The sequence below is a fragment of the Coregonus lavaretus genome, assembly GCF_964263955.1.
Source record: "Coregonus lavaretus genome assembly, chromosome: 20".
Taxonomy (NCBI): domain Eukaryota; kingdom Metazoa; phylum Chordata; class Actinopteri; order Salmoniformes; family Salmonidae; genus Coregonus; species Coregonus lavaretus.
Genome location: NC_140007.1, coordinates 16,336,451 through 16,358,173, shown reverse-complemented (window position 1 = coordinate 16,358,173; position 21,723 = coordinate 16,336,451). Strand labels below are relative to the sequence as shown.

Genomic DNA, 21,723 nt, shown 5'->3' with positions numbered 1-21,723 from the left:
TAACAGAGTTCTTTCTCAGAACGTTATGTTTGTGAATAGCCTAAATAAAAACATGATATGGTAATAATGAGAGAGAGAACCAACAATTGCAAGATAGAAAAATCAAATGGGAAGTTTAAACAAACCTTATAAGTTTCTGGCCTCCACCTGACCAAAGCTTTAGGAAAAAAAAGTTGTGTGCCGCAGGAAAATCCTTGCTAACCAAACAGCCAATAATATAGGCCTACACTAAATACAAATTTAATTCAGTAACATTTGCAGTAAACGTTACTTGTACAAGTTAAACTTCTAAACAGATATGTATATGATTGTGGAAGTGTTTATTCAAATCCTTGAATTGCGCAACGGGCTTTACATAAGCTCCCACAGTAGTACTTTTGATAACGGGGAACAAAAAATTAATGTTGCCTATAAAAATAATATCCCACATTTGGATAGGCTACAAATTAAGCTAATTAGCTCTCCCAAGAAGACTGCCCAGTGATGTCTTCTATGGTGAACAAGCGCACTCAATCTCAGTTTAAATTGTCCGAAATCACCATTGAAAGGGTCTCGTATCACACAACGTTTGGTTCCAAATCACCATTCAGTTATCGGTACCACATATCACCATATGATTGGTTCATATTTATTTATTTGCACACAAGAAAATACAATATTGGTAAGATGATTTCCACATTATAGTCTGAATAGACTTTAATTGGTGTTTTGTGCATGACACAGGCTGCATTACAGTTTGTTTATAGCATTGCTAGGCAACGCAATGACCTGCTTTCCCCTGTCCCAGGTAAAAAAATAAATAGCTCATACAATCGTGTAGCAACGATGTTTAGACAGGGCAATGGGATGATGTGTCGTTCCAGACATTGCCCAACCCTAGAAGGCACTGTATCTAATGGAAACATGTTGTTTCATGAGTGTGTTTTAAGCATTGAGATCTCATTCTGTATTCACAAAGTGTGTCAGTGTAGGAGTGCTGATTTTAGTATCAGTTTGGCCTTTTAGATCATAATGAATAAGATTATATGGACAGGGGGACCTGGGGCTGTATGTACCAAGCGTCTCAGTGATCAGCACTCCTGCTCTGAGATGATTTGTGAATAAAGGCATTTGTCTTGCAGGTTGAGATTGAGATCCCGGTACATTATATAGCTTTAAGCACTGAGTTTGAGCTACGTCAAATAGCAGTCCACTGCTCTCCTCGTTGAAGAAAATCTGAATAAATCGGTCACTTGCTTGGCCATTCTCCAACCAAAATAATCTGTTGTTTGCAGGCAACCAAGTTAGACAGATTTATGGACATCTGCGCTCATGTTTGCGAGTGGCGCAGTGGTCTAAGGCACTGCATTGCAGTGCTAGCTGTGCCACTAGAGATCCTGGTTCGAATCCAGGCTCTGTCGTAGCCGGCCGCGACCGGGAGACCCATGGGGCGGCGCACAATTGGCCCAGGGTAAGGGAGGGAATGGCCGGCAGGGATGTAACTCAGTTGGTTGAGCATGGCGTTTGCAACGCCAGGGTTGTGGGTTCGATTCCCACGGGGGGCCAGTATGATTTTTTAAAATAATGTATGCACTCACTAACTGTAAGTCGCTCTGGATAAGAGCGTCTGCTAAATGACTAAAATGTAAATGTTTGGACCGAGTTCCCAGGTTGAATGATGTACCATGGTGTTTTATGATTTTGGGTAACCATTGTTGATGTAATGTTTTCTGGTGGTGTATTCCAGGAAATGTTCTGAGTTACTGGTGCTTCTCGCCTGGATTCAGCATGCAGGAGCTGGTGAGACAGGGCGTGCGCAGCATCATCCTTACCAGCGGTACACTCGCCCCTCTGTCCTCGTTCACGTCCGAAATGCAAATGTGAGTGTGTGTCATCGTCTCCGACTGTGAGTCATCTGTCAACCACACACACACAGAGGGGAAAAAGCTACAACATGAAATTAGCCATAAACTTTGTTCATCACCTAAAGTGCTGGTGTAAAAGGTGTGATGTCATTCACATGTTGGTCATATAGCGGACTTGTCCAGACCATATAGAGACAGTTCTGTTTTTGGTGTTTTCTACTGACTGGGGTTTCCTTTTTTGGGTTTCACTTCTTCTCCTGACCTCTTGCCCCCACAGTCCCTTTCCAGTATGCCTGGAGAACCCCCATGTGATTCAGCATGATCAGATCTTTGTCAGCATAATCGACCGCGGTCCAGACAGCGTGCAGCTCAGTTCAGCGTTTGACCGCAGGTGGGCACCTCCACCGCTGTGACTACCCTCTCTGGGGTGATATACAGTGCCTTCGGAAAGTATTCAGACCCCTTGACTTTTTCCACATTTCATTACATTACAGCCTTATTCTAAAATTGATTAAATTGTTTTTTCCCCTCATCAATCTACACACAATACCCCATAATGACAAAGCAAAAACAGGTTTATCACATTTACATAAGTATTCAGACCCTTTACTCAGTACTTTGTTGAAGCCCCATTACAGCATCAAGTATTCTTGGGTATGACATTACAAGCTTGGCACACCTGTATTTGGGGAGCTTCTCTTATTCTTCTCTGCAGATCCACTCAAGCTCTTTCAGGTTGGATGGGGAGTGTCACTGCACAGCTATTTTCAGGTCTCTCCAGAGATGTTCGATCGGGTTCAAGTCCGGGCTCTGGCTGGGCCACTCAAGGACATTCAGAGACTTGTCCCGAAGCCACTCCTGCGTGGTCTTGGCTGTGTGCTTAGGGTTGTTGTCCTGTTGGAAGGCGAACCTTCATCCCAGTCGGAGGTCCTGAGCGCTCTGCAGCAGGTTTTCATCAAGGATCTCTCTGTACTTTGCTCCGTTCATCTTTGCCTCGATCCTGACTAGTCTCCCAGTCGCTGCCGCTGAAAAACATCCCCACGGCATGATGCTGCCACCACCATGCTTCACCGTAGGGATGGTTCCAGGTTTCCTCCAGACGTGACACTTGGCATTCAGGCCAAAGAGTTCAATCTTGGTTTCATCAGACCAGAGAATCTTGTTTCTCATGGTCTGAGAGTCCTTTAGGTGCCTTTTGGCAAACTCTAAGCGGGCTGTCATGTGCATTTTACTGAGGAGTGGCTTCCGTCTGGCCACTCTACCATAAAGGCCTGATTGGTGGAGTGCTGCAGAGATGGTTGTCCTTATGGAAGGTTCTCTCATCTCGACAGAGGAACTCTAGAGCTCTGTCAGAGTGACCATCGGGTTCTTGGTCACCTCCCTGACCAAGGCCCTTCTCCCCCGAATGCTCAGTTTGGCCGGGCGGCCAGCTCTAGGAAGAGTCGTGGTGGTTCCAAACTTCTTCCATTTAAGAATGATGGAGGCCACTGTGTTCTTGGGGACCTTCAATGCTGCAGAAATATTTTGGGACCCTTCCCCAGATCTGTGCCTCGACACAATCCTGTCTCGGAGCTCTACAGACAATCCCTTTGACCTCATCTGTGTTCCTTTCCAAATCATGTCCAATCAATTGAATTTACCACAGGTGTACTCCAATCAAGTTGTAGAAACATCTCAAGGATAATCAATGGAAACAGGATCCACCTGAGCTCAATTTCGAGTCTCATAGCAAAGGGTCTCAATACTTATGTAAATAAGGTATTTCCGGTTTTTAAATTTTAATACATTTGCAACAATTCTGAAAACCTGTATTCGCTTTGTCATTATGGGGTATTGTGTGTAGATTGCAGAGGATTTTTATTTATTTAATTCATTTTTTTTAATAAGGCTGTAACAAAATGTGGAAAATTTCAAGGGGTCTGAATACTTTCCGAAGGCACTGTATATATGATTATATAATTTTAGCTTAATTAACACAAATTCACTATTTGTTTCAAAGGTTTGTCCCTGAAAACATGGCATCTTTAGGGAACACTGTTGGTAAGACAAACATATCCTACAAATTAATGTGTCGTTCTTGAATTGCGGTGGCATTTGTGTCCCTTGCCTATGCAACCATGAAAAACACTGTTAAGTGACAAATAGTTACACATCATACATGTTTTTGTTTTGTTTATATTGCAATGTTTATCAATGATAAAACATAATGCAAGTCCTTTTTATACTGCAAAACGTTATATAACTCCTGAGTGGCGCAGTGGTCTAAGGCACTGCATCGCAGTGCTAGCTGTGCCACTAGAGATCCTGGTTCGAGTCCAGGCTCTGTCGCAGCCGGCTGCGACCGGGAGACCCATGGGCGGCGCACAATTGGTCCAGCGTCGTCCAAGGTAGGGGAGGGTTTGGCCGGCAGGGATGTGGGTTCGTTTCCCACAGGGGGCCAGTATAAAAAAAACAAAAAAAAAAACATGTATGCATTCACTAACTGTAAGTCGCTCTGGATAAGAGCGTCTGCTAAATGACTAAAATGTAAATGTAAAATGTAAATATATGCATTGTTTAAAGTACTTAGGGTAAGCAAATTGACTTGTCCCAGTATTGAGATGTTTTGGTGATTTAGAGATATCCATCTGTTATTTTCAATGGTCCAAAGTGAACAAAAGTATTTAATAGATTAATAAAAACATTTTTTAGAACTTGTATAATGTGTGTCTCTAAGTTTCATGTCATTGGTGTAAATGCCTTGAAAATCACTCTACAGAGATATACAAAGACCTTGAGCATTACCTCCAGTGGCAAATTGTTATCGGGGAGGGGTATATTAAAGGGATACTTCGGAATTTTGGCAACGATGCCCTTTTATCTACTTCCCCAGAGTCAGATGAACTCGTGGATACCATTTGTATGTCTCTGTGTCCAGTATGAAGGAAGTTAAAGGTAGTTGCACTAGACTTCCAGCCATTGCTCTAATGCTAGATAGCATTGGCTCGAGAAACATACTGGACACAACCCATTCTACTAAATTACCTTAACTGTCATTCTTTCACCTTTTTCTTTCTGCAGTGAATCTGGGCCGCGTGGTCCCTCACGGTTTGCTGGTGTTCTTCCCCTCTTACCCCGTGATGGACAAGACGCTGGAGTTCTGGAGGGTGAGTGCAGCTCAGGGATCCCTCAGGAAAGAGGCTGTCACCATTTGAACGCCCTCCATTCAGCAACTTATTAGAAATTCCACCCATACGTTGATAATTGCCCTTTTTTTTCTTCTATGAAAGTACTTTTCAGGTTAGGATTTGAATATCAATCCATTTCCTGCTGCGAATGAGTTTGTATTGAATTGACCCCAGGCCTGATGTAGAGGTAGCCTTGTATCCATACAGTATGTGCTGAAGCCGACTCTACACTTCTATGGTTACCAGCACATGGCAACAGTTGTTTGCTTCAGCCCATACTGCGTGGATGCAAGGTGTCTGTAGGGCAAGGTCTTTTATATTACGAAGGTCTGGACAATGACATCACAGTAATGCAGAAATTCAATCCTGGAGCAGGCATGGGACCAGATCCAAAGCAGTGTATGTTGCCTAGACGGCGGAAGACAAGCGGTGTGATAAATCATAATTTAAAGACCTTATAGGTGTAGGGGATCCTCCTGCTTCATTACAGTAATGCTGAGCCTGTGATGAGTCCTCTGGTCTTACCTAATATAATAACATGCTCTTCTATGCCTGCTTTGTCCCCAGGCAAACGGGCATGCCGACCGCATTGAAAACATAAAGCCCATGTTTGTGGAGCCTAGGGGAAAGGGGACGTTCACGGAGGTCAGTGCTACAGACAGTCCCACGCTAAACGCTGCATGTACTCTGTCACTACCTGCAGTTGCGTGACAGAGTTGCAGTAAATGACAGTCATCATGGAAATGTTTCTCCTGTGCTATCTTTAGTACAGCAAAGCTAACTTAACCCACACCCATTTCCCTTTTGTCTAGATAATTGATGGTTATTATGACAAAGTCAATGACTCGAATTCTAAAGGGGGCAGCTTCTTTGCGGTCTGTCGTGGAAAGGTAAGACCTGCTTGTTTGTCATGGTGAGTCTGACTTCCCCATATCCCTGCCTAAGGTACTTCCTCTGCTCTGATGGCTTTATAGCACTTACTGGTTCAGATAGTCGCCCACTCACATACTATCCTCCAAAACATACTTTAAATCACTTCTACTAAAAGGTTACTGCTTACGCTCCATGACCTAACGTCGTCATGTTAGGGAAACATAGCATGCTACCTGATTTGTAATGTCAACACAGCATTTCCTGATTTGGTAAAGCAGAATGTCACCAGCCCTCATTGGAAAAACCAGCACACTTTATTATACGAGACCAAATTCACAAATTTGACAGTCGCCTTCTGGGAATGCTATAAAGTCAAAGTTATTGGCGGAGTTAGCAAGTTGGCTGTCTGAAGTATTACAATCTAAATTTGCTTTTTAATCTGTCTGTCTGCATATTTCAAGACATGCCATATAAGGGTGCAGCAGTGGTGTGCATTCATGGATGTCAAGGGAAGCCAGGCTTCCCCCAAAGAACTTCCAAGAAAAAAAGCATAAATTATTTGATCTTTCATCTCTCTGTGTTTCATAACTTTCCTTCAATTCGCAAGAGGCTGAATGTATCTCACAGGAGAAAGCATCCGAGCGAGCGAAACAGTGCCCCTCTGTCTCAGTATGTGTAGCCCATCTATCTGATCCTGTCTGGTCAAAAAGAGTAGGATATTGTTGCTGCGATTGAATGCAAGGGAAGCCAGCGAGCATTTGGCCTCCCTTGATATTTAAAAAAAATCCAATAATAGCCAATCAGCGTTAAGCTAAACTAACCGAGCTCAACTGTGAATGCTCCTGGCACACCCAAAAAAAAGTTTAAAGGGAAGCCAGTTTGGATTTGGCTTCACACCAATCACATCACAACAATAACCAAACGTCATTGACAGAAAAATAGTTGTCGTCAATTGTTGTATTGTTGACCTCTGGTGGTTAGCTAGCTATCTAAAATGGACTCTTTCCTAAATTAGTCCTGGATGGAGATAGGGATTTGGACTTTACTTAATTCTCCGTACTGGCCAATCAATGATTTATAACGGCGATTCTGATCCAACCATAAATTCATACATTGGGCCCTTGCCTGAGAGGACGGAAGTTCAATATGTAGCTTGATGTAGTAGGCTAATGTTAACTAGCTGGCTAATTGTTGCCCCTGAAAGGAAGTTAGGCTAGCGAGCAACAATTTAAGCTAGGTAGCCTAGGACAACAAAAACAAGAGTGTAGGCTACTGTATGACTGATTCATAGACCGTTTCGGTTCTGTTTTTTTTTTACTTGCAAGCACGCACACACACATAAATCAGTAGCATGGACAGCCACATCACACACTGAACAAAAATATAAACGCAACATGTAAAGTGTTGGTCTCATGTTTCATGAGCTGAAATAAAAGATCCCAGAAATGTTCCATATGCACAAAAAGCTTATTTCTCAAAGATTTTGTACACACGTTTGTTTACATTCCTGTTTGTGAGCATTTCTGCTTTGCCAAGATAATCCATCCACCTGACCGGTGTGGCATATCAAGAAGCTGATTAAACAGCTTGATCATTACACAGGTGCACCTTGTGGTGGGGACAATAAAAGGCCACTCTAAAATATGCAGTTTTCTCACACAACACAATGCCACAGATATCTAAAGTTTTGAGGGAGCGTGCAATTGGCATGCTTACTGCAAGAATGTCCACCAGAGCTGTTGTCAGAGAATATAATGTTAATTTCTCTACCATAAGCTGCCTCCAACGTCATTCAACCGGCTTCACAACCGCAGACTACGTGTAATCACGCCAGCCCAGGGCCTCCACATCCGGCTTCTTCACCTGTGGGATCGTCTGAGACCAGCCACCAGGACAGCTGATGAAACTGTGGGTTTGCACAACCAAATAATTTCTGCACAAACTGTCAGAAACCATCTCAGGGAAGCTCATCTGCGTGCTTGTCATCCTCACCAGGTTCTTGACCCTACTACAGTTCGGCGTCGTAACCGACTTCAGTGGACAAATGCTCACCTTCGATGGCCACTGGCACGCTGGAGAAGTGTGCTCTTCACGGAAAATCCCTGTTCCAACTGTACCGGGCAGATGGCAGACAGCGTGTATGGCGTCGTGTGGGCGAGTGGTTTGCTGATGTCAACGTTCTGAACAGTGCCCCATGTTGGCGGTGGGGTTATGTTTTTGGCAGGCATAAGCTACAGACAATGAACACAATTGCATTTTATCAATGGCAATTTTAATGCACAGCGATACCGTGACGAGATCCTGAGGCCTATTGTTGTGCCATTCATCCGCCGCCATCACCTCATGTTTCAGCATGATAATGCACGGCCCCATGTCGCAAGGATCTGTACACAATTCCTGGAAGCTTAAAATGTCCCAGTTCTTCCATGGCCTGCATACTCACCACCCATTGAGCATGTTTGGGATGCTCTGGATCTACGTCTACGACAGCGTGTTCCAGTTCCCGCCAATATCCAGCAACTTCGCACAGCCATTGAAGAGGAGTGGGACAATATTCCACAGGCCACAATCAACTGTCTGATCAACTCAATGAGAAGGAGATGTGTCGCACCGTGTGAGGCAAATGGTGGTCACACCAGATACTGACTGGTTTTCTGTTCCACGCCCCTTCCTTATTTTTAAGGTATCTGTGACCAACAGATGCATATCTGTATTCCCAGTCATGTAAAATCCATAGATTAGGGTCTAATTTATTTATTTCAATTGACTGATTTCCTTATATGAACTGTAACACTCAGTAAAATCTTTAAAATTGTTGCGTGCTGTGTTTATATTTTTGTTAGGTATTGGACTAAATCGTTTTTTGATATCTTTTAGTCGTGGTCAAAAGTTTTGAGAATGACACAAATACTAATTTTCACAAAGTCTGCTGCCTCAGTTTTGATGATGGAAATGTGCATATACTCCAGAATGTCATGCAATTAATTGCAAAGTCCCTCTGTGCCATGAAAATGAACTTAATCCCCCCAAAAAATTTCCACTGCATTTCAGCCCTGCCACAAAAGGACCAGCTGCCATCATGTCAGTGATTCTCTCGTTAACACAGGTGAGAGTGATGACGAGGACAAGGCTGGAGATCACTCTCATGCTGATTTGAGTTAGAATAACAGACTGGAAGCTTTAAAAGGAGGGTGGTGCTTGAAATCATTGTTCTTCCTCTGTTAACCATGGTTACCTGCAAGGAAACACGTGCTGTCAGCATTGCTTTGCACAAAAAGGCTTCACAGGCAAGGATATTGCTGCTAGTAAGATTGCACCTAAATCAACCATTTATCGGATCATCAAGAACTTCAAGGAGAGAGGTTCAATTGTTGTGAAGAAGGCGCCAAAGTCCAGCAAGCGCCAGGACCGTCTCCTAAAGTTGATTCAGCTGCGGGATCGGGGCACCACCAGTGCAGAGCTTGCTCAGGATTGGCAGCAGGCAGGTGTGAGTGCATCTGCACGCACAGTGAGGCGAAGACTTTTGGAGGATGTCCTGGTGTCAAGAAGGGCAGCAAAGAAGCCACTTCTCTCCAGGAAAAACATCAGGGACAGACTGATATTCTGCAAAAGGTACAGGGATTGGACTGCTGAGGACTGAGGTAAAGTCATTTTCTCTGATGAATCCCCTTTCCGATTGTTTGGGGTATCCGGAAAACACCTTGTCCGGAGAAGACAAGGTGAGCACTACCATCAGTCCTGTGTCATGCCAACAGTAAAGCATCCTGAGACCATTAATGTGTGGGGTTGCTTCTCAGCCAAGGGAGTGGGCTCACTCACAATTTTGCCTAAGAACACAGCCATGAATAAAGAATGGTACCAACACATCCTCCGAGAGCAACTTCTCCCAACCATCCAAGAACAGTTTGGTGACGACCAATGCTTTTTCCAGCATGATGGAGCACTTTGCCATAAGGCAAAAGTGATAACTAAGTGGCCCGGGGAACAAAACATCGACATTTTGGGTCCATGGCCAGGAAACTCCCCAGACCTTAATCCCATTGAGAACTTGTGGTCAATCCTCAAGAGGCAGGTGGACAAACAAAAACCCACAAATTCTGACAAACTCCAAGCATTGATTATGCAAGAATGGGCTGCCATCAGTCAGGATGTGGCCCAGAAGTTAATTGACAGCATGCCAGGGCGGATTGCAGAGGTCTTGAAAAAGAAGGGTCAACACTGCAAATATTGACTTTGCATAAACGTAATGTAATTGTCAATAAAAGCCTTTGACACTTATGGAATGCTTGTAATTATACTTCAGTACCATAGTAACATCTGACAAAAATATATCATAACACTGAAGCAGCGAACTTTGTGAAGACCAATACTTGTCATTCTCAAAACTTTTGACCACGACTGTATTAGACTAAGCATAGGTGATTTGATGATGTTGAAATGTTAAAGCTGGAACAGTGGAGGCAGCTCCTGTTTTCTTGCGACTTGCGGTAACTCTCCGTGGTTCTAAATCAATAGTTGTTTAGTGGTCTGAAAATGTCGGAAACATTAACTTGCTTGACAATGCTGTAGGTCATGTAACTGTTTGTTATATGCAATATGCTTTGTGGACTTCACCGGACAGATGTTGCTCTCCGGTTTTGTGATGAAACACAGGTGTGTTTTAATGTATTCTGCCACTGTGTCTTCTTATTGTCTCGGCCTTAAGCCTATATATCACGGTGGCAAGGCATATGAACTAACAGGTTATAGCGCAAACAACACAATTATCACACAGGTTGTAATATGGCTATTTTTTCCTGGCTTGGCTTCCCCAGTGATTTTACCCACGCACCGCTCTGGGGTAAAGTGAGATACCTGACGGGTTGGACGATACTGTTCTCGTCAATTATTTATAAAAAATGTATACTTAAACTGGAAATCAACCAATCCTCCAACGTTAAGGTAATGGAAAAATCATATGCTTCATTATGTAAATATTGAAAGAACGTGGGCGATGGAGAGGAACAAAGTGATGCAATTTGAGGACGTAGCGGAGAGTAGTGCAGTCACTGGAGATGCAGTGGATATAAAAAGTATACACACCCCTGTTAAAATGTCAGGTTTTTGTGATGTAAAAGAATGAGACAAATATAAATCATGTCAGAACTTTTCCCACCTTTTTAATGTGACCTATAACGTGAACAATTCAATTGAAAAACAAACTGAAATCTTTGAGGGGGAAAAATAAAAAAACTCACAATAACCTGGTTGCATAAGTGTGCACACCCTTAAACTAATACTTTGTTGAAGCACCTTTTGATTTTATTACAGCACTCAGTCTTTTTGGGTAGGAGTCTATTAGCATGGCACATCTTGACGTGGCAATATTTGCCCACTCTTCTTTGCAAAAGCGCTCCAAATCTGTCAGATTGCGAGGACATCTCCTGTGCACAGCCCTCTTTGGATCACCCCAGAGATGTTAAATTGGATTCAGGTCTGGGCTCTGGCTGGGCCATTCCAAAACGTTAATCTTCTTCTGGTGAAGCTTTTGTGGATTTGGATGTGTGCTTTGGGTCGTTGTGAACTTCCTCTTCGTCTTCAGCTTTCTAATGGACACCTGAAGGTTTTGTGCCAAAATGGCCTGGTATATGGAACTGTTCAGAATTCCCTCCACCCTGACTAAGGGCCCGGTTCCAGCTGAAGAAAAACAGCCCCAAAGCATGATGCTGCCACCACCATGCTTCACTGTGGGTATGGTGTTCTTTGGGTGATGTGCAGTGTTGTTTTTGCGCCAAACATACCTTTTGGAATTAAGGCCAAAAAGTTAAACCTTGGTTTCATCAGACCATAACACATTTTCCCACGTGATTTTGGGGGACTTGATGATTTGTTTTTGCAAACTTCAGCCAGGCTTGGATGTTTTTCTTTGTAAGAAAAGGCTTCCGTCTTGCCATCGTACCCCATAGCCCATTTATATGAAGAATACGGGAGATTGTTGTCACATGTAGCACACAGCCAGTACTTGCGAGAAATTCCTGCAGTTCCTTTAATGTTGCTGTAGGCCTCTTGGAAGCCTCCCTGACCAGTTTTCTTCTCGTCTTTTCATAAATTTTGGAAGGACGTCCAGTTCTTGGTAATGTCTCTGTTGTGCCATATTTTCTCCACTTGATGATGACTGTCTTCACTGTGTGCCATGGTATATGTAATGCTTTGGAAATTATTTTGTACCCTTCTCCTGACTGATATCTTTCAACAATGAGATCCCTCTGATGCTTTGGAAGCTCTCTGCGGACCATGGCTTTTGCTCTAAGAAAATGTCAGGAAAATCCTACTAGAACAGTTTAACTTTATTTGTGATTAACCAGTCACTTTAAATGATGGCAGGTGTGTAATGACTTCTATTTAACATGAGTTTGAATGTGATTGGTTAATTCTGAACACAGCCACATCCCCAGTTATAAGAGGGTGTGCACACTTATGCAACAGATATCCTTGCCAGTTTGTTTTTCAATTGAATTGTTCACATTATAGGTCACATTAACAGTGGAAAAAGTTCTGACGTGATCTATCTTTGTCTCATTATTTGACATCACAAAAACCTGGCATTTAAACAGGGGTGTGTATACATTTTATATCCACTGTAGGTGTGAGAACAGGTCTCTGGGCAGGTATGATGTCATTGATGTTTGTGCGTCTGTATGTTGTCCTTTGTATGTGTATGTTTGTATTGCGTAAAGAAAATCAGGAAAAACCAGTACAAATGCCTCAGTTTTTCTTGGCATTGCTCATACCTAGAATGACAGCATTGTTTGAGAACCGTTTCCCAGCATGGAAAAAAAGCTGCTGTTCTGTTATTATGATTGCTTTATTAAAACAAATAATGTACTTACATTTGTTCCTGGAGTGTGTCCCGTCGTAATCATTTCATCGGATAATCTACTTTTTGTGGACAGCAACCTTATAAAAAATATTGTTTAAGCCTTTTGACATAAATATCTTATAGCAAATTTGGGGGGTACCGCTGACCGGGACTTGAACCCGTGTCCAGCGACTGTCAACCCAACACCTTAGCTGGCACGCCAAGAGATCCGAACCGCTTGGCGAGGTCACTAGGTGTTTGGTTAAGGACGCTACACTACCCCTTCCTTCGTGAATGCGTGTCCCCACACCTCTCTATACCAAGTCCCTGAGGTGCACATGGCCCTCTGTTGGCCTCACGGGTGCCATCCCACTTCTGACACCAATGTAGGAAATTCTGGGTTAGCCCCGACCAGGACACAAACCCGCAGAAATAATGCGGTGCGACTCGAGTTTCGCAATCAGCTGGAAGACGTTGTCCCCTTTTTGTTCAGTCTCAGTGGAGGGAGGGTGCTGCATTCTACATCCTCCTCTGAGACTGACCATTTAGATTCAGGCACCGTCAGTCCAGTAAAAATAAAAAGCTAATTATTTCAAATTGTTGATTTATGCTCACTCAACTGTGCCTCACAAGTAATACAACAACTGATCTATTACTGGTGTGATCATACCTCAAGTTTTGAAATATTATTTTGAAATGGTCTGAGAAGAACAACATTGGCAGGGCAATTCAAGCATATCCAATATGCAGTAATAATGTATTGGGCTTATAACCTACTGCACAAACCTCATTGCTCCAGAACTGTTTTTAAAAGGTTGATGATTCATAGGCTTACGTTTTTTAAGACATGTTTAAAATTTAAAAAATCTGAGCGGTAGATCTCGGCTTGTATTTTGACTCAGAAAGCGATATTGACCACTGCCTTAGCCGTCACGCCAAAATATCTAAACCTCTTGACGAGGTCGCTAAGTGTTGGGTGATGGTCGCTGCAATATTTTGACAATGCATAGAGACGTCACTCTGAATTGATCTTAAGCCCATACAGTGGTATTTTCCGTGTGCCTTGATTGGTTTCCTTGTCCCTCTGCCAGGCCAGCGAGGGGCTGGATTTTGCTGACACGTACGGCCGAGGGGTCATCATCACTGGCCTCCCGTTCCCGCCCCGCATGGACCCCCGGGTCATTCTGAAGATGCAGTACCTGGACGAGATGTGCAGGAAGAAGACCTCCGGGGTGCAGGTAAGGAGGAAGCCCCTTCGCTGGTCCTCTGACTGACGGTCTATTACAGGATTTATTAGGGCTTCACTGATGGGTGCCCTTACGGAAGTGAGGTTCATGTAAATTGTCAATTCACTTTTTTTTTTTTACTAAAAACAAAACATATACTTTAAAACAAATTTTTTTGCGAAGATCTTCATGCACTAACAAGTTGGACTACTTGTTAATATGTGTGTTTCTCTGCTTGCCTTTCCGTGTGTGTGTCTGTCTTTGTAGTACCTGTCAGGGCAGAACTGGTATAGACAGCAGGCGTCCAGGGCGGTGAACCAAGCTATCGGCAGAGTCATTCGCCACCGTGATGACTACGGGGCTATCTTCTTGTGCGACCACAGGTCAGTATTGTATGCTGGTTATTTCAGGTTATCAGTGGTGTATGCTGGTCATTTCAGGTTATCAGTGGTGTATGCTGGTCATTTCAGGTTATCATCAGTGGTGTATGCCCATCATCTTATGGTTCCAGTCATAGGCCCCTAAATGGCAGGTAATACAAGAAGGAAAACAAGTAGGCAGCCAGTACGATGCAGAAAACTTTAGTGAACTGTTTACAGTTAATATATACAACAAATACTTATAAGTAGGAGCAGACCAGCATATAGTCTTCTTCAGGCAGTGTTGGGGATGGAACATGACGTGTCTTTAGAAATAGAGGTAGACATTGAAAACATGACATGACAGGGACAAACTATATTGTTCTATAGGATTCTAGTCATCATCCTTTGCCTGATAACTCAAATGTGCAAGTCATCACTTGTCATCACCTGCTATTATGTGGAAAAAGGTAACATCAGCTATCCCACAATGTGTATGTATGGGTAGGTAGTTATTGTTTCAATAGAGTCACTCATGCCCTTCTCTATTCAATATTGATACGAAATTGAACTTCTGTTTACATTGTCAAGCTGTTCTGTTGTAAGGGTGGATTATTCGATCTAGTGTCACGTGTCTCTGTCAATACGGTCAGACAGATTGTTACACAATTTGAGTTTTGGTAACACTTTCTAAAAACAGTCAGTAATAAACCATGTATAAGGCATTTACAGTTTGCTCACCATTTCTCCCACATTTGTAAATGTTAAGTAAGCTAGTTATTCACACATTATAAACAACTTTTTTAATTATTTATGAATGATTCATGAGATCATTAAAAATATGTGTAATATGTCCTTTTAAACCATTTACTAATCATTAGTTCAGTGTTTTTGAGGTCCCTAATATAAAGTCAGGGCTATCTAGGCTATACTTTATAAATACTTTATAAATGTTTTGAGTGACCAGTAATTTCTCACAAAAAGATGGACATTGGTAGACATTCCAGCAGTACTTGATGCTCTTTAAGGTGTCAAAATGGCCTAAATCATATCAATGGTAAAATAATAAGCAGTAGCTTACCATCATTTTCAAATGTGGGAGTAATGAGTAATAAATGGTGAACAAACTGTTTGTAAATGCCTTATAAATGATTTATTACTGAACGTTATTATAGTGTTACCAGAGTTTTTCCTATCATGCAACTCTATAGTGTCCGTTGGCTATTTCCTCCAGGTTCAAAAGCACAGACGCACGTGCCCAGCTACCCTCGTGGGTGAGGCCCTACGTGCGCACTTACGACAACTTTGGGAATGTGGTCCGTGACGTGGCCCAGTTCTTCAGAGTTGCACAGAAACTTGTAAGTGGGTCAAGCAGAAGAGTACATCTTGAGTGACTTTGACTGCTTGATAGTGAACCATTAAATTATACATTTGGAATGTACTGTAATAATAACCCTTAAAGGAAAGGTACACCCATTTTGAATGTTACATTGTTTTTGTGCATCTCTGAGTGATGTTCTATTGATTCGCTAGGTCATTTCATGTTTTCATGTGTATCTGAGTTATTGGCGTTCAAGCAGCAGCACTGTGATAAAGTCGTTCTCAGTACACTGGAAGTTAATAGGAATACGACTTTTAGATCGCGAAAACGTCTATCAGACGTCAGATTTCATAACTGGCCGATGTCATAACTTGGGAGGATGTCGTTTCTCGAATGAGCTATTGATCATATTTTTGCGATATTCCTACCTCGAAATGTGTAATTTAACGGAGGATCTAGCACATTTTTCCTATTTGTCTGCCTCTAGTCCAGGGTGCATTGCATGGTGCCGTTGCCAGATATATTATAGAAAGGAGATAGGAATCCAATGAATGAAGGCAAGTGCATTCGGAAAGTATTCAGACCCCTTGACTTTTTCCACATTTTGTTACATTACAGCCTTATTCTAAAATGGGTTTTTTTAAAATTACAAAATCAATCTACACACAATACCTCATAATTACAGAGCAAAAACAGGTTTTTAGACATTTTTGCAAATGTATTAAAAATAAAAACCTGAAATAACATTTACATAAGTATTCAGACCCTTTACTCAGTACCTTTGGCAGATGTTATTGTCTTGAGTCTTCTTGGGTATGACGCTACAAGCTTGGCACACCTGTATTTGGGGAGTTTCTCCCATTCTTCTCTGCAGATCCTCTCAAGCTCTTTCAGGTTGGATGGGGAGTGTCACTGCACAGCTATTGTCAGGTCTCTCCAGAGATGTTTGATCGGGTTCAAGTCCAGGCTCTGGCTGGGCCACTCAAGGACATTCAGAGACTTGTCCCAAAGCCACTCCTGCGTTGTCTTGGCTGTGTGCTTAGGGTCATTGTCCTGTTGGAAGGTGAACCTTCGCCCCAGTCTGAGGTCCTGAGTGCTCTGAAGCAGATTTTCATCAAGGATCTCTCTGTAATTTGCTCCGTTCATCTTTCCCTCGATCCTGACTAGTCTCCCAGTCCCTGCCACTGAAAAACATCCCCACAACATGATGCTGCCGCCACCATGCTTCACCGTAGGGATGGTGCCAGGTTTCCTCCAGACATGATGCTTGGCATTCAGGCCAAAGAGTTCAATCTTGGTTTCATCAGACCAGAGAATATTGTTTTCCATGGTTTTAGAGTCATTTCGGTGCCTTTTGGCAAACTCTAAGCGGGCTGTCATGAGCCTTTTACTGAGGAGTGGCTCCCGTCTGGCCACTCTACCATAAAAGGCCTGATTGGTGGAGTGCTGCAGAGATGGTTGTCCTTCTGGAAGGTTCTCCCATCTCCACAGAGGAACTCTGGAGCTCTGTCAGAGTGACCATCGGGTTCTTGGTCACCTCCCTGACCAAGGCCCTTTCCCCCGATTGCTCAGGTGTGCCAGACGGCCAGCTCTAGGAAGAGTCGTCGTGGTTCCAAACTTCTTCCATTTAAGAATGATGGAGGCCACTGTGTTCTTGGGACCTTCAATGCTGCAGACATTTTGGGGTATCCTTCCCCAGATCTGTGCCTTGACACAATCCTGTCTCGGAGCTCTACGGACAATTCCTTCGACCTCATGGCTTGGTTTTTACTCTAACATGTACTGTCAACTGTGTATAGACAGGTGTGTTCCTTTCCAAATCATGTCCAATCAATTGAATTTACCACAGGTGGACTCCAATCAAGTTGTACAAACATCTCAAGGATGATCAATGGAAACAGGATGCACCTGAGCTCAATTTCGAGTCTCATAGCAAAGGGTCTCAATACTTATGTAAATAAGGTATTTCTAATTTCTAAAAACCTGTTTTCACTTCGTCATTACGGGGTATTGTGTGTAGATTGAGGGAAACAAGTAATTTAATCAATTTCAGAATAAGGCTATTACGTAACAAAATGTTGAAAAAGTCAAGGGGTCTGAATACTTTCCAAATGCACTGTATATTATTATTTTAGAAGAAATAGGGAATTATTTAAGAAATGTGCAAGGCTGCCAATACATTTGGCCAGAACTGTACATCTTTCCTCAGAACTGTAGCCTACAACTCTCCTCAGAACTGTAATGTACATTTTTCGTCGGAACTGTAGCCTACAGCTTTCCTCAGAACAGTCGATCTCTCTCGATTACACTGCGGATATTGTCAATGGGTGATTTAGAGATGCACAACTGGGGATGAATCTGTTAAATGCCTCCATTTTGTTTTGTAGTTTCACTGCAGACGTGAGATATAATTTTTGTCGAATTCTGACCTCAATCTTGACCTCTGAACTCTCTGACCTCTGACTGTTCTAATGTCCCAGAGGCCTCCTCCAGAGAAGAAGCCTGCAAAGGGGAGCTGTGGTGGGGCGGTACACTCGGCAGATGCCCAGTGTGCCAGCGCCAGACCCTGCCACTCCCAGGGCTCCACCCAGAGAGGTTTCGCCCTGAAGGCAAAAATACTGGACTCCCACGTGCCCAGTCTGAAAAGGCGACGGCTGAGTGAGTATCTACACCGCACATGCAGTGGCACCAATGCATGGTTTGAGTGAAAGTTTTAGTTACATAACAATATTTCTCCTTTTGCTTCTCATCAGTTCCCTATGTCATGTGCAGACCTGGGTCAAATACCTGTTAAATACTATTTGAGATGTGCTTGACTTAATTTGAAGTTTGCACTTTTGGGACTATTCTATTGGTTCCATTGTACTGGGTGGGCAAACTAAATCAAGCACAGCTGTAATATATGAAAGTCATTTTTTGTTTAACCAGGTAGTCTCATTGAGATTATACAAAATCTATTTTTCAGGAGAGACCTGAGCCATTTGCCACAGGTCTGGTCATGTTTGTGTGTCTGGAAGTGACTCGTCTTATCACCTGTCTTGTCATCTGTCTCATCACCTCTTTTCACTTGTCTCATCAACTGTCTCCGTCTGTTTCTGGTCTCAGATGAGCATGTAGGCAGTGAGGGGAATGGCATGGCCAGGCTGTGCATCGAGTACGAAACGGAGATGGAGTCGAGCCGAAGGAGGCCGGCCGGCCTGCTGGACGCCCTGGAGCACAGCGACAGCCGCTATGGAGATGAAGACGAGGTCCTAGCGGGCGAGGAGAGGGTACACTTGGCTTTACTACAGAAACCTGTGTCTGAACAGATGAGTTGGAGAAAGGTGTTCCCTTATTCCCGTCAAAATAATATCACGGAAAGTTCTACTGAACACATCTGGTCTGGTTAAACAGATGCAGTAGGAGAAATGCATTTTACACTGCTTTGATGCAACTGCCAATATCGTTTTACCTCTGTCGCTAGACGAAGTTCGATACACGTCAACATAAACTTACCGGGAAGTCACTACAGTGAATGATGACAGTTTCACCAATGATTGTCTTTCCCCTATGACTGCTGTTGGCTAACTTACGGCCAAATAATTAATGTAATTGACAATAGAGGCGATTTCCCAGACACAGATCATTTAGGGAAACCGTCCCTAAGTGATGAAATAAGGAGACTGATTGGGAAAGGCTAGGAATCCACAGCATTGAGCAAAAACATGTTTCAGCTGATTAAATATGAGCAAGCATATTAGCTAGAGCTTAAATTACCATAGAAATGTTCTCAATCTATTTCTATTACTCCTCTCATCCAGTTGTCTACAAAATACTTCTACTATCTTTCATTGATTTTATTAGTTGTTTTAAATTAACATTATTAAATCAAACAGATTAAATCAAATATCATTCCATACTTGTAATCAATGAAAATGTAACATAATGCTATTGTTTCCCTTATTGCTAGCTAGTATGTGGCGCTTGCTAGGCACTACGTACAGTTTCCAGTAATCCACTCACTAAGATTTTTTAATGACATAGTCATTTTGTATCAGCACAACCAAAATGTGACACATTTAAAACTACAGATTCACCACACCAGTGGTTGAGCACATTTTATAATGTCCAATTGTTTACTCAGACTTCCCTCTTTCTCTCTGCCATTTTTTCTAAATGCCATGTCCCACTTAACGCTGAGCAAACGAACAAGGGATGTGTGTTTATGGTCCGAACAAAATGCTCTCTTTTTCCAGTTCCCAAAAGCCATGTGGAGGCGGTGGTTGTCTCAACACACATTTAGTCAGTCAGGAAATAAATAATAGATACCTGCAAGCTTAGGCTAGTTATTGGATGTGATAACACTATGTTTGAAGTTAGTCAGTCAAGTACTATAGGTTCTGTTCCTTCCAATATCATAGCATATATCCTGGCTGCTCTTTCACTCAATAGTTTCCTGAAATATTGTAAAATGTCCTTGGTCACGATTGAGCAATCAATAGACCATAATGAGAATAATATAATCCGCTCATGTAAGGTGCTGTTTTTACTGTCCAGGGATGCTATGAGCTAAGGTTGTGTAAGGTAAAGGCTGTTTACAGCAGATTTAGGAGGACCATAGGTGATCATAGCAAAAGTGTATGTTTTTTTGTATAAATGTAGTACTGAATAAAACTGCTGATGATGTTAACAACATTGTCTGATAATGGTTCCATTCCCTTTAGGCTAATCGCTTATCCACGCTGTCTCTTCAATACGACAAGCGCGTGGATGACGAATTGCGTGGTGGAAAACGAAAAATCAAAGTGGTCCAAGAACGGGTATGTGAAATACTGTATGTCTAAACACAACTGCTGTTAAAAGCCCTATAGCGCACTAGGTTTGAGGCCTGTGCGCAACTCATCCTCACGCTTCCCCCAACACTTGCAGGTTGGTCACAGAGGAATGATGGCACAAACAATTGTTCCAGAAATACCTTATAAGGCTAACGCTAAGACTAGCCCCCAGCTCCATACCACAGTCACAAGAGCCTCTCACTCCATTATGTGTCATCCGCATTGTTGATCCGTAACATCATTGGCACAAGGAAGTTTGTGGAACAAAATAAACTCAGCAAAAAAAGAAACATCCTCTCACTGTCAACTGTGTTTATTTTCAGCAAAGTTAACGTGTAAATATTTGTATGAACATAACAAGATTCAACAACTGAGACAAAAACTGAACAAGTTCCACAGACGTGACTAACAGAAATTGAATAATGTGTCCCTGAACAAAGGGGGGGGTCAAAATCAAAAGTAACAGTCAGTATCTGGTGTGGCCACCAGCTGCATTAAGTACTGCAGTGCATCTCCTCCTCATGGACTACACCAGATTTGCCAGTTCTTGCTGTGAGATGTTACCCCACTCTTCCACCAAGGCACCTGCAAGTTCCTGGACATTTCTGGGGGGAATGGCCCTAGCCCTCACCCTCCGATCCAACAGGTCCCAGACGTGCTCAATGGGATTGAGATACGGGCTCTTCGCTGGCCATGGCAGAACACTGACATTCCTGTCTTGCAGGAAATCACGCACAGAACGAGCAGTATGGCTGGTGGCTTTGTCATGCTGGAGGGTCATGTCAGGGTGAGTCTGCAGGAAGGGTACCACATGAGGGAGGAGGATGTCTTCCCTGTTACACACAGTGTTGAGATTGCCTGCAATGACAACAAGCTCAGTCCGATGATGCTGTGACACACCGCCCCAGACTATGATGGACCCTCCACCTCCAAATCGATCCCGCTCCAGTGTACAGGCCTCGGTGTAACGCTCATTCCTTTGACGATAAACGCGAATCCGACCATCCCCCCTGGTGAGACAAAACCGCGACTCGTCAGTGAAGAGCACTTTTTGCCAGTCCTGTCTGGTCCAGCGACGGTGGGTTTGTGCCCAGCGACGAGCGATGGTGGGTTTGTGCCCATTGGCGACGTTGTTGCCGGTGGTGTCTGGTGAGGACCTGCCTTACAACAGGCCTACAAGCCCTCAGTCCAGCCTCTCTCAGCCTATTGCGGACAGTCTGAGCACTGATGGAGGGATTGTGCGTTCCTGGTGTAACTCGGGCAGTTGTTGTTGCCATCCTG

General features: G+C 43.1%; 1 protein-coding gene across 1 annotated transcript in view; it reads left to right on the top strand.

Annotated features, from left to right (window-relative positions):
- rtel1 (regulator of telomere elongation helicase 1) overlaps positions 1–21,723 on the top strand; it is a 52,964-nt gene that overhangs the window by 20,026 nt on the left and 11,215 nt on the right. Inside the window, exons 16-27 of the mRNA XM_084184638.1 lie at positions 1,727–1,859; positions 2,122–2,235; positions 3,844–3,884; positions 4,905–4,990; positions 5,579–5,656; positions 5,824–5,901; positions 13,814–13,960; positions 14,216–14,331; positions 15,542–15,665; positions 18,109–18,286; positions 18,734–18,897; positions 20,332–20,427. Of these exons, the coding sequence (XP_084040764.1) occupies positions 1,727–1,859; positions 2,122–2,235; positions 3,844–3,884; positions 4,905–4,990; positions 5,579–5,656; positions 5,824–5,901; positions 13,814–13,960; positions 14,216–14,331; positions 15,542–15,665; positions 18,109–18,286; positions 18,734–18,897; positions 20,332–20,427 (1,355 nt within the window). The remainder of the gene's footprint in view (positions 1–1,726; positions 1,860–2,121; positions 2,236–3,843; positions 3,885–4,904; positions 4,991–5,578; positions 5,657–5,823; positions 5,902–13,813; positions 13,961–14,215; positions 14,332–15,541; positions 15,666–18,108; positions 18,287–18,733; positions 18,898–20,331; positions 20,428–21,723) is intronic.